This window comes from Sinocyclocheilus anshuiensis, unplaced genomic scaffold, assembly GCF_001515605.1.
Source record: "Sinocyclocheilus anshuiensis isolate Anshui unplaced genomic scaffold, SAMN03320099.WGS_v1.1 scaffold278, whole genome shotgun sequence".
Lineage (NCBI taxonomy): Eukaryota > Metazoa > Chordata > Actinopteri > Cypriniformes > Cyprinidae > Sinocyclocheilus > Sinocyclocheilus anshuiensis.
In genome coordinates, this window is record NW_015546072.1 from 604319 (window position 1) to 619230 (window position 14912).

The 14912-nt window shown below is 38.5% G+C and overlaps 1 protein-coding gene across 1 annotated transcript in view; it reads right to left on the reverse strand.

Annotated features, from left to right (window-relative positions):
* The window catches only part of LOC107699675 (protein FAM172A-like), a 59261-nt gene that overhangs the window by 34663 nt on the left and 9686 nt on the right, over positions 1-14912 (reverse strand). The window contains exons 5-6 of the mRNA XM_016501011.1: positions 4660-4725; positions 3323-3476 (exon numbers count right to left, since the gene is read on the reverse strand). Coding sequence (XP_016356497.1) covers positions 3323-3476; positions 4660-4725 — 220 coding nt within the window. The remainder of the gene's footprint in view (positions 1-3322; positions 3477-4659; positions 4726-14912) is intronic.

The following is a 14912-nucleotide window of genomic DNA, read 5'->3' on the forward strand; positions in this document are numbered from 1 at the left end:
AAAGGAAAGGAAAGGAAAGGAAAGGAAAGGAAAGGAAAGGAAAGGAAAGGAAAGGAAAGGAAAGGAAATGACGTGTGTCGCATTTCACCCATCCAAGTGCACACACACAGCAGTGAGTAGTGAACAAACACGCACACACACACACCGTGAACACACACCTGGAACAGTGGGCAGCCAATGCTGCGGCGCCCAGGGAGCAGTTGGGGGTTCGGTGCCTTGCTCAAGGGTCTCACCTCAGTCGTGGTATTGAAGGTGGAGAGAGCGCTGGTTATTCACTCCCCCCACCTACAATCCCTGCTGGACCTGAGACTCGAACCCGTGACCTTCGGGTTTCAAGTCCGACTCTCTATCCATTAGGCCACGACTGCCCACCAAAGTGCCCACATCAAAATTGTGAGCAACTCAGAATCAACCTGCTTTATTTTACAATCTTATTTCTACACAATAATCTTTAATAAAGCTTCACGGGACAGATCAGGGAGCAATGAAATCTGTTTGTAAGCACGTAACAAATTCCCATCAGAATAACACATTTCACAGGCTAAAAGAACAAACTGATCTCGGATCAGAGCGTATTCGGCACATGGCCTTATTTCTACACAATAATCTTTAATAAAGCTTCACAGGACAGATCAGGGAGCAATGAAATCTGTTTGCAAGCACGTAACCAATTCCCATCAGAATAACACATTTCACAGGCTAAAAGAACAAACTGATCTCGGATCAGAGCGTATTCGGCACATGGCCTCAGGTGGCCTTGTTTATCACAGAGGAAATCACAAACACGAGCCGTCACTTGAAGAATCAGACAGCGCATCCGCACACCTTCAGCAATTCAGATATTGCAAAGTGACAGCCACATTCCCTCTGTCATACTGATATACACGCAACAAACTCTGGAATCTCTCTTCCTGTAAATGCTATTATGATGATGTCACGGCAAAGCTGGGGTCATTATTTAGCATGATAAATGGTCGGCAGAGCACAACATGCATTCTTTCCGTCTAACCCGTCACAGTACGCCCCCAGAACGCACCTCTTCGCAAATGCAATAAGCCACTCACACACACCTACAAGCAAACTCGCCTTCCCTGTCCGTCTTTTCCCGGCACTGTACGAAAAGTGACTTTGCCTGCAGACATCAGTGTGGCAGTGTGTGTGTGTTTTATGACATTTAGATGGAAGAGCGAGGGAGATCTCCCTTAAGTCAATTTGAACGCATGGGCCGATGAAATTACACAGGTAGCGGCGGGCAGCGTGACAAACGACTAGCCGCGATGGACGGAAATAACTCCACTCGGGGATACGTCCTCCGACAGAGAAAAGAAATTAAAATCTAAATTACAGTTTACAGTACACACGTAACAGCAAAACAGCTCCTTTTGCTGGGTAAATAAATATCTATGGATTGGAGAGAGTAAAGAGGGATACAGAGGAGAAAATAGAGATAGATACAGCAGTTGCTCAGACTACAAGCATGTGATAACACTTTCAGTGATGTTAAAATCTACTGGCCCAGTCAGACCAGAAGTTCAGATATTTACACACCCTGCCAATATCTTTACACACCAAACCACATTCATTTTTAATAATATAAACTAAAATAATATAGAAATAAGTATTTTTAATGTGTATAAAATACACAAACAAACAAAAAAGAGAAAACTTCATTATGTTTTAAATTCACAATACATATGCACTACTGCATATGCACTACTGGTCACAAGTTTCGAATAATTAAGATCATTTAAGTCTCTTATGCTCAACAACGCTGCATTTATTTGATTGAATATAGAGTAAGAACTAGGGGTGGGAATTGCAGGGTACCTCACGATACGAATCACAATACATGGCTCACGATATGATAATATCATGATACAGCGATTTTTGCAGTAATTGAAATATTGCTAGACAATTCTATAATGATACATCACAATAAATGTCTAACTATGAAAAAAATGCCTGTGAAAAGGTTAAGTGCAACTTTTCTCTTTTTATTCAAGTCTAAACTGTTAGAAAACAGCCTGTAAAAAGTTCTGTAAATCAAATTTAACAAGTAAATTAATCATTTTATATCTTATTATTATTATATAATACTATACAAATATTTTATTTTATATCCATATTCCTGGACTTATTAAGCTCACACTTTTCTTTGTGTGTAAACCAACACATTTAACTGCTTATCAACTTTTTTATATACAGTGGTGGCCAAAATGATTAGAACACTAGTATTTTCACCAGCTAAAAATGGTTTTAAGTCAGTTATTTCTATCTTTTGAGTACAATGTCTTTTGTCACGGGCGGGTGACATATGGAGGTCGGCTTTGCATACGTGCCGCTCAGAAGTGACGAACGAAGAAACGCAGCAGAGAGATCAAAACAAAACACCGGTCACTTATTAGAAGTACAAAATGAGGATTTGTAAAGAAGAATGTCGGAGGATTTCGATATAAGCCAAGAGGTTTTCCTTTGCTAAAGTAAGGAAACTTTGCTTCCTTTGCTCCTGTTAACAAACGTTGGTTTTCACGAGACTCACCGGCGCATGCGCAGCGCTGACCTCATACGTCATCCTCCCGGAGCTGCTTCCGTGTACAACTGTTGGTGCAAGCTACATTAAAGTGATTATTATGTTTTGAATATGGATATTTTTCTTACAAAAACGCATCGATTCGCTACAGGAGGCCTTTGTTCACCCCCCGGCGCCTGGTGAGACACTTTTTTTAATGGATGTGCGCTTTTTATTTAACTTCTTTTGGACTGATGCATGCAACACCCGCTGAGTGGCATTAAACATTTTTGGGTGAACTAACCCTTTAACCGTTTTCAACATTGACAATATAAAAAACATTACTAATAAATGGCCACCAATAATTGATAATAAACAGCATCAAATCAGTATATTAGAATGATTTCTAAAGGATCATGTGATACTAAAGACTGCTGGAAATTCAGCTTTGCCATCACAGGAATAAATTACATTTTATAATTTATTAAAACAGAAAATATTTCTAAATAATTTTAATAATATTTCAGAATATTATTGTTTTTGTTGCATAACTTATTTCTGAAATATTAATAAAAAAGAGTATGTATGTATGTTATTAAAATTTTGCTGGAATTGGAACTTAAAGTTGCCACATTTTTACTTGATTGACATCTGATCTCAGAACAAGATAATCTGGATAAATAAACTATATAGCCAACACACACTCAACACAACACATATGCAATAAATTATTTTACAACAAAAAGTGAGAGTAACTTTGTATGCATCATGCTTAAATACTTCCCTTCGCTAAAAAAAAAAAAAAAAAAACACTGTTAAGGTCTTCGTTAATGATGAGGCGCCGAGCCCACTGGCCTGCCCTTACCACTCCACTGCCCTGGATGAGAACCATGATCTTCTCTGGGTTAGTGAGGGCATCCTCGCTCATGTAAATAAAGCTTTTTGGTTCATCCTCAGTTGCATCAACCTGAAGGAATATAAATATTACAATTAGCTCCAAACTGAGATGCCATTCGCCAGTTACGACAGGGCACAAGATTACAGCCAATGAAATCTTCAGTTTGATCATTTCATTTTTATATTGAACATACTTAGGGCACTTCAAAACAAGAGTTCACACTACATTCCAAAATTCTACAGTAAATGAAGCAGTTTATAACTAAGTAAAACTAGAAACCTAACATCCATCATCAAGAAACCTAACATCCATCATCATTTAGTCGAACTCGGCAAACTCTGTGAACCCCGATCCGATTATAAAAGGTGTTTTTGTGTTGTTTGTGCGACTCCTCAATCCCCTGATGTGTGTCAACAACTATATTTACTCTTATTAAAGTGGGGCAGGACACTCTCAGAAACAGCAGAGTGAGTCAGAGCCTGGAATCATTTCTAATGAACGGCGCTCAATGCCGAAAACATCAACTGCTGTCTGTCTGCATCTGATGACTTCATTACATTGCAACAAATCTATCTTGACATTTACATGGTGTATGCTTCCTGTGTGCTGATAAGTTATGTGGCACACTCTAAGATGAGCATAAAATCATACGCTTAGAAATAACACAATGCATTTTGTGTCTACTCTTCTTTCAAATAGACTTTGATAAATGGATTAAGCATTAAATGCAGTTGGTCACAGGTAGCTTTGCCCATGAAACACTCTGAAAGACAATACAGACTCCAAGAACATCATTTGGTAAATACTCTCCACAAATAAAACAGCTCATAAAAGCCTGTGCCAGCATTGTTCAGGTGATTTATGGAGAGAAACTTACAGTGCTTTTAAAAGGACATAAATTCTATGTCTACCAAGTGCAAACACCCGCTATCAAAAATGATGTGTAGTTTAATGATACGCCTCTTAAAAAGTGTACTAGAAATCATAGCATTATTGCTCATATGAATGCAGTGACCACACCTCAGGAATCTCCTTGAGCGTACACAATTTTGCCATCAGAACAAATGCAATTTTCTCCTGGAGAGTTGAGAAGTGTTGAAGAATATCTTTCTAAAACTTAGTTTTCACACAATAAAGACCATTGTAATCTTATAAGATGCCAAGAGCAACTGCATCAATGTTCGCAATAATTCTGTTTAGATTCAAATTGTGGGCATCTAAAGTATTAAGGAGGAAAAAAGTCATTACTTACAGGGAGGATCTCCTTCTTCAGGTTGCAGTCGTTCTCCAAGCGTTCATAAACATACTTTGTAATGATCTACAGGAGACAAGAGAGACATCCTTATAAGTCTTTCAAACAAACTTACAAATATATCTTCCAATTGGTTTGAAACTAAAATATACTGTAACTCCAGATGGATCATTTAGATAAAAAAGCACCGAAGGGAGTTATTAAAGAATATTAGATGGACCCTAATCATATTTCTGGGGTTCTTAGAAGAAATCGGGTAATTTTAGCAGTGAACAGAAACTAAACTGATGAAAAAAAATTCACTTGGAAATTGGGTAACACTTAATTTTAAGGTGTCTTTGTTAACCGCACTTACTATTATAATAGCAATAAATGACGCATAATTACATGCAAGTAGCCCTAAGCCAAACCCTAACCATGTAGTACGTACATGTAGTTAATTAATATTACTCAGTACTTAAATGTATAATTACACTGTAACAATAACACCTTAAAATAAATTGTAACCAGAAATTGCTAATAAATTTCACAAATAATTACAAAGAAACAAGAACAGGCTGAATTAATTGCAAAACTTTAAAGATGATAAACTGATAGTATTTTCTTCTAAAAAAATCCTGCAATTAATCTTCTTTAATCAATAAACTTTAAATATTTTTAGTGTACAACCAATACAAATGTTTGAGTTCCCATTTTTTCCAATAACAAAAGAAAAAAAAAATACAATAGCATTTCTATGACTTTTCAAAACGGTAAAAAAAAATATTAAGAGATTGATACAGTGGTCAGAAGAGAGAAAAATGTCAAATTTGCCATCACTCCCTCAGCAGCTGTATTAGAAACACTCATGCAGCAACATAAACTTGTTTTCAGTAATTTAATGCAAAGGTAATATAATAAAGGAAAATTATGTAATAAACATGAACTTTTTTTTTTTAATTGAGAAAAAACTGCTAAATATATTATATTAATAATTCTGGAAATGCATAATCAAAATCTGTGAAAAAGGTCCATTGTGTAGTTTGATTTATTTGGTATAATCGTACAAAGCATATTGTAATGCAACTCAAACTGAATGTTTGAAAACAATGTTTTTTTTTTTATTATGACGATCAGAATTAATCACACTTCTTTGTATATATGCAAAGTCCATGCAGTTGTACACTCGACAGCCGCAGTGAAAGAGATAATTGGAACTGTCTGGATTTCACTTGTTCTGCTCAGAGAGCCGAGTGTACGGGCGCTGTCAGCCTAAAACGGGGCAAATCTAGAGTACAAACAGCATGTTGATGTAAGGTATGTTTATCCCTGCAGCTAAATTGCTAAAGAATTTGTACACAGTGCAATTTCAACCGCGGGCCAAAAGTTTCATGGTTCAGTGACATCAACAACTTTGAGCGTTTCTTTCTTGTTATGCTTTAGCTCACGATCTGCAACAGCTGAAACTACAGTGTTTTAAGAGGTGAATAGCAAATGCGCTAATTAATATGAGATGTTTTATTGTGGTTGTGATTTGGCAACAGTCAGCAGAACAGCTCCAATGTAACAGGGCTTATCTTTCAGGGCACGCTCATCCTGTTATGCCAAGTCTGAGAGAACTTTACGGCCCACCCGGGTGGAGGCACTAACAGATGCCCCACTGGAATGGAGCATGAAGGTTGTGGAGCCGGATCAGTGTCTGACGGCTGAGACTGTCAGCTGTGCTGGTGTCACAAAATGTGTGAGGTCTTGATCTACAGTCAAACAGAGCTGATGGGTGAAGTCAGTGTGATGCACACGGTCTAGAGCAGTGGTCCTCAACTGGAGGGTCAAGACACAAAACTCGTTGACCGGTCTGTTCTGATTGTAGGCGGAAGGGAATCAAATACAAATGATAATGTGTAACTAACCATATAAAAACTAGTCAAATTAGGCAGATGCCTACATAGACAAGGTTGCATGACGCAAATGCCCTTGAAAACCATCAACAAAACTAGGCAAGGAAAAAGATAATATGACTCAGAATAGATTAATTATGAGATCACTTATAATGATAGACATTTTGGTCAAGCTGTTGGGCAATTTTTGCCTATATTAAGATTATGACATTGGCATGTTTTCTTGGCCAACAGTGTTAACTTTCTTGCATGGCCAGCTTTCTTTTGTCTGAAGTGTATGTAAGTGCATATTAGAGTTTATTTCATTTCAGCATTTGTGTGTGTGTGTGTGTGTGTGTATATACATATATATATATATATATATATATATATACATACACATACATATATATACACACATTTTATGTATAAAATACAATTTAAATGGTAACAAATTGGTAGACATTGTTTTGTGCAGTAAATGACGAAGAATGTCTGAAGAAAATGAAACTGAATATAAAGACATTTTCACAAAAAAAAACTCACTATAAATTATAAAGTATAAAGAAAAGTCAAGTCTGTAAAAGCAACAACATCTGAACACATCTCAACTAATAATTATCAAATTATAGTTACTAAATTAATAAAGTTAATCTCTCTATTTCTGCATTTTACACAATGAACAATTCCAGTACTATGTACTGTAGGGTCCACAACTGACGTTCAAATGTAAAACCTCCTAAATTCCTGAAGTAAACCATCTGAGAACCACTGGTTTAGACTAGATCAAATTTAATTATATATAATTAATAGGATAATAAAAATCCAATCAAAAAATGATCTGTGACTTCATATGCAGAGAATCAATACAACAAATGTGCATATGAATTCATACCCACAATCATGACACAGAGGGGAGGAAAAAACTCAAAACAAAACCTTTAGATAGAGTAATAATGCAACCGTAATGGTTACATACTCATTTAAAGCCATAAGGCATAGCCTAAGCTATTGCTTATTTGATTACAAACACCAAAAGTACATTAGGCTCAAATGAGCAAATGCAAAGGGATATTAGCGCTCGTCAGTGGTCAGCGGGTCTAAATGAGATGACGGATATCTCTACAGACCGTGGCGGAGGCGGCGACGCCGATGACGGTAGGAAGACACAGGCAGCTCAACAGTACCTAATTCACTAAATGTCAAGCTCTCTGATGAAGACTAAAATGGTTGTGAAGTGCAATATGCTTGTGTTTAATGACATCAATAAGCCTTGCAGGAAATTTCATTTATACTACATTATTGCTTCAGTGCCTCAGGTGCTTCTCTTTTGATATATGAGAGAAGAGAATGAGAGGGTCTTGAAAGGGTGCATGGGTTCTGTTCCAGACGGTCCACGGCCATTCACTCTCACAGATGATTGCGTATACGTGTCCGACAAGATGGTGAGGGGTCTTGTAGATAAAATGCGTGAATGCGTGCAACATGTTCCCTCATCATGTGCCAATGGAGAGTGGACTGTCCATGCTAACATCACAGGATAGAAAAACAATATAGCAGAATTATATATCTTACATATATAGGCAGCAGTAAGTGGATAGTATGGTGGCTGAAGTGGATAATTCGAGTCAAGCATCATATTCAGCTTCAAAAGCAATTTTGCTGCTATTGTACAATAACAGGCTGCTGCTCTTTTGCTTCATCTCAAAATCACAGTCTCAAATTTACGATGTCACAGCACATTTATTATGCAAATACAATGAATAACATATTATATATTAAATGCAATAGTCTACTGTACATATTACATTGGTTTCAACTGAACAACTAAAGGACACACAGACATGATAATATGGTAAAAATAACTAGTCTGTGGGAACCAAAGACAAATCAGGGCTAACACTGACTTCATGGAGTCTTTAGGACATTTTTATTTATTTTTTTTTTTGCAGGGAATACAAAATAGCTTTGTCTTTAAAAAAAAATAAATAAATTTGAGATTAACTGAGGTTAAGCACTTGTTAATCACTCTGTGAGGGAAAATGATAAAGACAAGTCCATCTAAATGGTTGAAGACATCCAGTTTCTTCATTTGTGACCATACTCCAAAAAAAACTTGAAGGAAAAGAGCTTGAAAAAGCAGCCACTGTCTTGTTTTGCTGTCTTTTCATTTGTACTGATGTCTATTTACAAAGACATCATATCTTATAAAAAGCAGCCAAAGAAATATGACTTTTCTAGAACTCGTGCAGAGTTTGTACAGTTCACATCACTGAGAGCTTGAGAAATGCCCCAAACTATAGCACTGAGCAGCTCTGGGCTATTTTTCTCTCTTCACAAAACAACTTTGAATAGTTCATAAATTATTTGTGCAGTATTCAGACAAGATTATTTTCACAGGTTTAACTTTTTGCCCCCAGACTCACAGAACACTCCGTGAGCAGAATTCATACAAATGCTCGGTGGTGGGAACATCGGGTTCACAGTTCATTCCTTCATACATCCCTCACAGGTGATGCAATCAAAATTTCTGAACCTTAACATTTCAAACTATCAGCATGTCACTAGCGGTCTCTGAGGGAGCTCCCCCAGGCCAATATACAGAGAAACAGAGAATCAATTCTCACAGTTAATATCCTAAATAATCATATGGAATATTAGCGTTTGCCTTCGCTGCCCTCCTATAGATAAATTGACATGGAGAGGAGAGCACAATCGCCTGTCATTGTAATTAGAGCACAGTGCTGTCGCATAATTAATATTGTCTTATTAGTCTGATAATGAAAACCCTGCAGGTAAGAACGCTAAGTGCTCCTCACCTCCCCCTCTAAACGTGACGAGGGTGGTGATCACAGACCCTCTGGAGAGGAGTGTTGTCATGTAAAGTGTGCACAAACTAAAGACTCAAAATGAGGGGTTTTTATTTTAATTGGAATGAAAAAAAAAAATAAAACATTTTGGAGGGACAAAGCTAACGGTAGATCGGAATCCACAGCCAGAGAAATCCACAGGAGACAATACACAAAAATCAAACATCTATCATTCGGAAGTTTGCTAGAAACATATTTTTCTTTCATTAAATGTTAAATTAACTTTTTCAGACATGGGATTCCGAGAGGCCTAACGTCACGTTAATTCACCATTCTATCCCGTACAATCTTCTTCTAAGCCAGCAAAACACTAAACCACGTCGCACTGCTGAGGTCCCGCATATAAGATACATAAATACAGCTATGTCTCATCTGCCAATGATATGGGTCTCAAATAGGACAATGGGTGTGGGGCCACACAGGGTCAGCTCCAGGCTCAGACTCTAGGAGGGGATTTGTTTATGGGCTGCTGATGTGGCGGCCAGGATCTGGAGGATCAGAGAGGAAGGAAGAGCCTTAGCAGGGGGATCTGCAGGGGAGCGGCGGGGAGACAGAGCATATGAGAGCAGGGGGGGGTCACACTAATCCCCCTGCAGACACCGTCCTCTGCCAGCTCACGCACGACGCCACAGCTGAGAAAAGAGGGAGCGTGGGAGGAACGGATGGAAAGAGACGAGAGAAAGGCAGAGACGCCACGGTGGCCTTGACCAGAGCATGTCGTCTGGGTGGGCAAGCGATAAGGTGGACACACACAGCTGAGGGCCTTAATGAAGTGCACTGTTGTCTAAGAAAGTTGATCTGTTTGTAAACTCCCATGCGGCAAGAGTCCTCTTCAAACTAGGAGGAGGGGGTTCCTGGGCCCCTAGATGAACAGAATAAGTCATGGAAAGCGATAAAGCAAGAGAAAAGAGAAAAAAAACCCACAGACCTCCCACAACGGAGGTATTACGACTCAATCTCCCCCGTCCGGCTGACCTCAGCACTCGGGTGATGAGACATTTGTGTTCCACATAGAAAAAAAAGAGGAGTGTCATATGCAACTTTGACCTCTTGCATGATGGGAATCCCGAGGGGAATTGAAAAATGAGGGCAGGTGCTTATCAGGTGGTCCCGCTCTGACCCAGACTAATGAGCCGACTGGACTCTGGACAGTGAAGGGTAATCAATACTGCAAGATGTGTTTGTCTTAGCCGCTGTATACTGACTTCAGATCAGTCGACCGACGGAGTCTTTTAAAGCTACTCGGGCAGGACGGAATGAATGAATGACTTCAAAGCTGTTTGGATAATGACAGTGAGTGGGGGAACGCTGGTACACTGATGGAGTGACAGCACAGGGAAGAGTGGGGAATTACCAATAGATTAAAAGGAAGGAATAAAGAATACATGAAGAAAAGACAAATCCCCAAAACAGAAACACACAAACACAAGGCTGACAAAAGAGGGAGATGTGAATGCCGATTCATGACAAGAGAGGGTTGAGAAATGAAACCGCTCGGTTGGACTCCCCTTTTTTTGTTTCTCTTTGAAATATTTAACTTTTCGCTGTTGTTAAAGGAAGAAAGTGGGTGCACTTCATGTGATAGTCCCATAAGGCTTCTGTGGGATTCTGTCTGTTGTGTTATTCGAACCATTAAAGACAACATGAAGCAACATTCACAAGCATTTACAATCTTTGAAGACAAAAAAAAAAAGACTTTATTTTCTTTCACATTCCCAATTTCTAAAATCATGCAGAATGTAAAATTATCAAGTGTACAGTAACAGATTACTGCATAAGAGGAGAGAATAAAACGCCAGGAAGATTCAGTCTTTATGTTAGCTACAGTGATTTGATTGTAGAATGAAAATGATATAACAGCTAGTTAAAATAATGCTTTACTCTTTTCAATTAAAGGGGTCATATGATGCGATTTCAAGTTTTCCTTTCTCTTTGGAGTGTTACAAGCTGTTCGTGAATAGATAAGATCCCTGAAGTTGCAAAGACTAAAGTCTCAAAACCAAAGAGATATTCTTTATCGAAGTTAAGACTCTGCCACGCCCCCCTAAAACGGCTCGTTCTAACACGCCCCCACATATCTACCTCATTATGTGGAAATATTTGCATAATGCCGCCCAAATGTGCACGCAAAGAAAGAAGGCGTGGTTTCAGTAACCGCAGTTAGTGTTGATGCAGCATGTCAGGGAGACGCTGTGTGTTTCTAGGCGAAAGCAAAAGCACTTTATTTGTATTTGAATCTGAATCTGAATCTGAGAGAGAGAGAGAGAGAGGGGGTCACATCACAAACACATACCAGCTTCATCACTGTGTCTGTCACGCGACTCTGTTCCCCTTTCGGGCTCTGTCTTTACATTTATTTTGAAAGATGAAGCTCGCGATTATGGTAAGGGGCGTTACATTTCCGACGAGTGCTTGCGGTGTTCGGCCAATCACAATGCACTGGGTCAGCTGGCCAATCAGAGCAGACTGCGCTTGTCGGAAGGAGGGACTTTGTAGAAAACGAAGCGTTTGAGAGAGGCGGGGCATAGAGGACCTACAATAATGTACAGTATTTGAAAAATAATGTGTTTTTTGAACATTAAAGCATGTCAACATATTCTGTTACACCAAATACACAAAATAATGATCTTTAAAAAAGCATCATATGACCCCTTTAAGATGAGCCAAACACTGCAAAAAGGTACATTTTGATGTACTTTTGTCATTTTTATTAGTTTTGAAATGTATAATTATTTCTATTTAGCTTTTTTACTTCTTAACTTATTCAACTCATTTTACTTCAGTTAGTTGTCAAGGCAATATTTCATTTAATAATGATATTTCATTTTTATTTCAGCTTTATTTCAAATAACAAAAACAAATTTTCAATAGTTTTAGTTAGAATAGCTATACTGATTTCATGTTGTCTCTGTAAACACAAATTCAGGTTTCATCTCTTGCGGCTGTTGGAGGAGCATCATATATGTCAACCTTTGAGGAAGCTACGGTTCCTAAATCAACAGCAGTCATGTTGCTTTACTTTTATAGGGAGCTGTTCTTAACATAAAAACAAAACAAGCATGACTGATGCTATTGCATGGCCCTGCAGTCACTCTAAAACAGCAATGTTCTTGCGCAATGTGTGTGTTTGTGTATGTCTAACTACAGGACATAAAGTGTATTTGGTTTTCCTCACATAGTTATGCACCAAAGGTTAAATGCATCAATTTCCAATTCAACTCCTCTTATGTCACTGTCCGATGTACTTTCAATTAAAAGCACAAAAAACACTCCCTCTGAGTCAATGTTTCTCTCACACACTCGCAGTACTGTATAAAGCCAATCAGTATTAAATGTGAGAAAGAGGGGAGTTATCTATGAAATCAAGCCATCTGGGCATCCCTTCTTCATTAGAATACTGTATGTCTGTCATTCCACAGATGCAGAGAAAGATCCTCATTTATTAACAGCTTAATGCTCTCCCATCTGGAGTCGAGCCCACACTGTGTCACCTAGCGCTAAGAACAGTCACTTACAGCCCTCCACACACACTGTCTCTGTCCGTGTGTGTGTGTGCGTGTGTAAGGAAACGTTCATGACCCTCCGCCCACTGCGAACATACCAACATGGACCCACACAGTACCTGCCACCCACACACAAACTCACACACCGTCAGACACAAAGTATGAATGCATAAACAGCGTTGTACTGCCAGGGAGGTCGACAAAATGGCCAGGTAAACACACAAAACAAAACACTCGCATATATTGAGGGAGAGACACACATTCACAAAAGGCAACAGACAGCTGATACTATGATAGGAAAGACACACAATTTTAGAAAAAGAAAAAAAAACTTAATTAAATGCACGCAGAGTATCTGAAGCCCCCTCCCTCCCCAGCTAACATGGTGATACAAACACACACCCCTCTAAGGCAAACCACTTGCCAATGTTCAGTGATGCAAACCAGCCAATGATCTCTGCATGCGTGTGTCTGCACACCCCCTAATGATGATCCCACCCTGATGAAGAGAGAGGAGAAGAATTGTGGAGAAGTTGGCAATAGAAACAGATGATGGAATTACCCTGAGTTTCAATTTGCCTCCAGCTCCTGCATGTACTGTAGGTGTGTGCAGATTGCATTCAAAGATGCTGTATAACTGCAGTAGAAACCAAACTGCAATACACAGGTATTGCACGTTCAGAGAGAGTGTTTGGAACAAATACACTAGTGCTGTCAAACGATTAATCGCGATTAATCACATCCAAAACATAAGTTTTTATTTACATAATAATTTATGTAATTAATGAACCCAAGATGTATGTTCAACAACATACAAAAGATTATACATTATTATAAACATATCTCATTCAAAAGTCAATGAGGTGCAATCGTGTTTGGACAGCAAAGTCCCAAAATATCTTCTCTTTGTGCTCCACAGAAGAAACAAATAACAACATGAGGGTGAGTAAATGATGACAATTTTCATTTTTGGATGATCTATGCCTTGTAAAATGATTGTGTCTGATTAATGTCTCCTATAAACTTAAAAACTTCTTGATAAGATAAAAATAAAGAAATAAAAAATAAAAGCATTTATTAGACTGAATAAACTAAGACATTATTATTCCACACTTCAACCGTCAAGGTTGCATGGAAATATGAAACGTTATTCCTTGCACTTCAACTTTTTTGAGAGGAAACTTCTTCAATGCTTTACTTTGTGGGGAATATCCTTGATCGTTTTCTTTGAAAGGCGGGTTACTCTTTGCCAGAGCTTCCTTGCATTCTTTGAAGAAATCTGGCCTCCGTTTCATATTTTTCAACAAAACCAATGTAATATTTATTTCTGGATTTGAATATAAAACTCACTATAACTATCAGGTAAGTCACTGACATAGTTTACCCTTACACATCTGGCACACTTTACCTCGCAACTACTGAATATTTTCATTTTAAATGTGTAATAATTTGTCATTCAATTTAAATTAATTTCAATTATATTCAATTTTATCGTTTTACTACATATTTTCCTTATTTTGCACTGCTTTGGCAATACAAGACATGCCAATAATAATCATCAAACCTTATGGGCCGGATGCTTTTGCCCGAGTCTCTCGCTCTCTCAGTGAACCTGTCAGGGTAAACCTGTGGTCCAGCAGCTCATTCAGGCCCAGCTGAAGTGCAAATTGGACATCTGGTGCTGCCTCCAGTCTCACAAAGACTCTCGCCCACTTCTGTACCCCACATTCACACTCTCAAATCTGAGAACGCTGGAACACAGGGACACACCACCAACAGTGGTATTCACAGACACAAGACAGAGACAGTCAGAGCAAGAAATCAAGTTTTCAGCTGAATCTGGCCTCCGTATGCATCATGGCTAGAACAGCACTGAATTCACACACTTCTGTCACGTTCTGTGCTGATTGCAGGGGAAAACCAGAAATTCTTTGGATGGACTCAGATATGGTGATGGGTGCTTAAAGGGATACTCCACCCCAAAATGAAAATTTTGTCATTAATCACTTACCCCCATGTCGTTC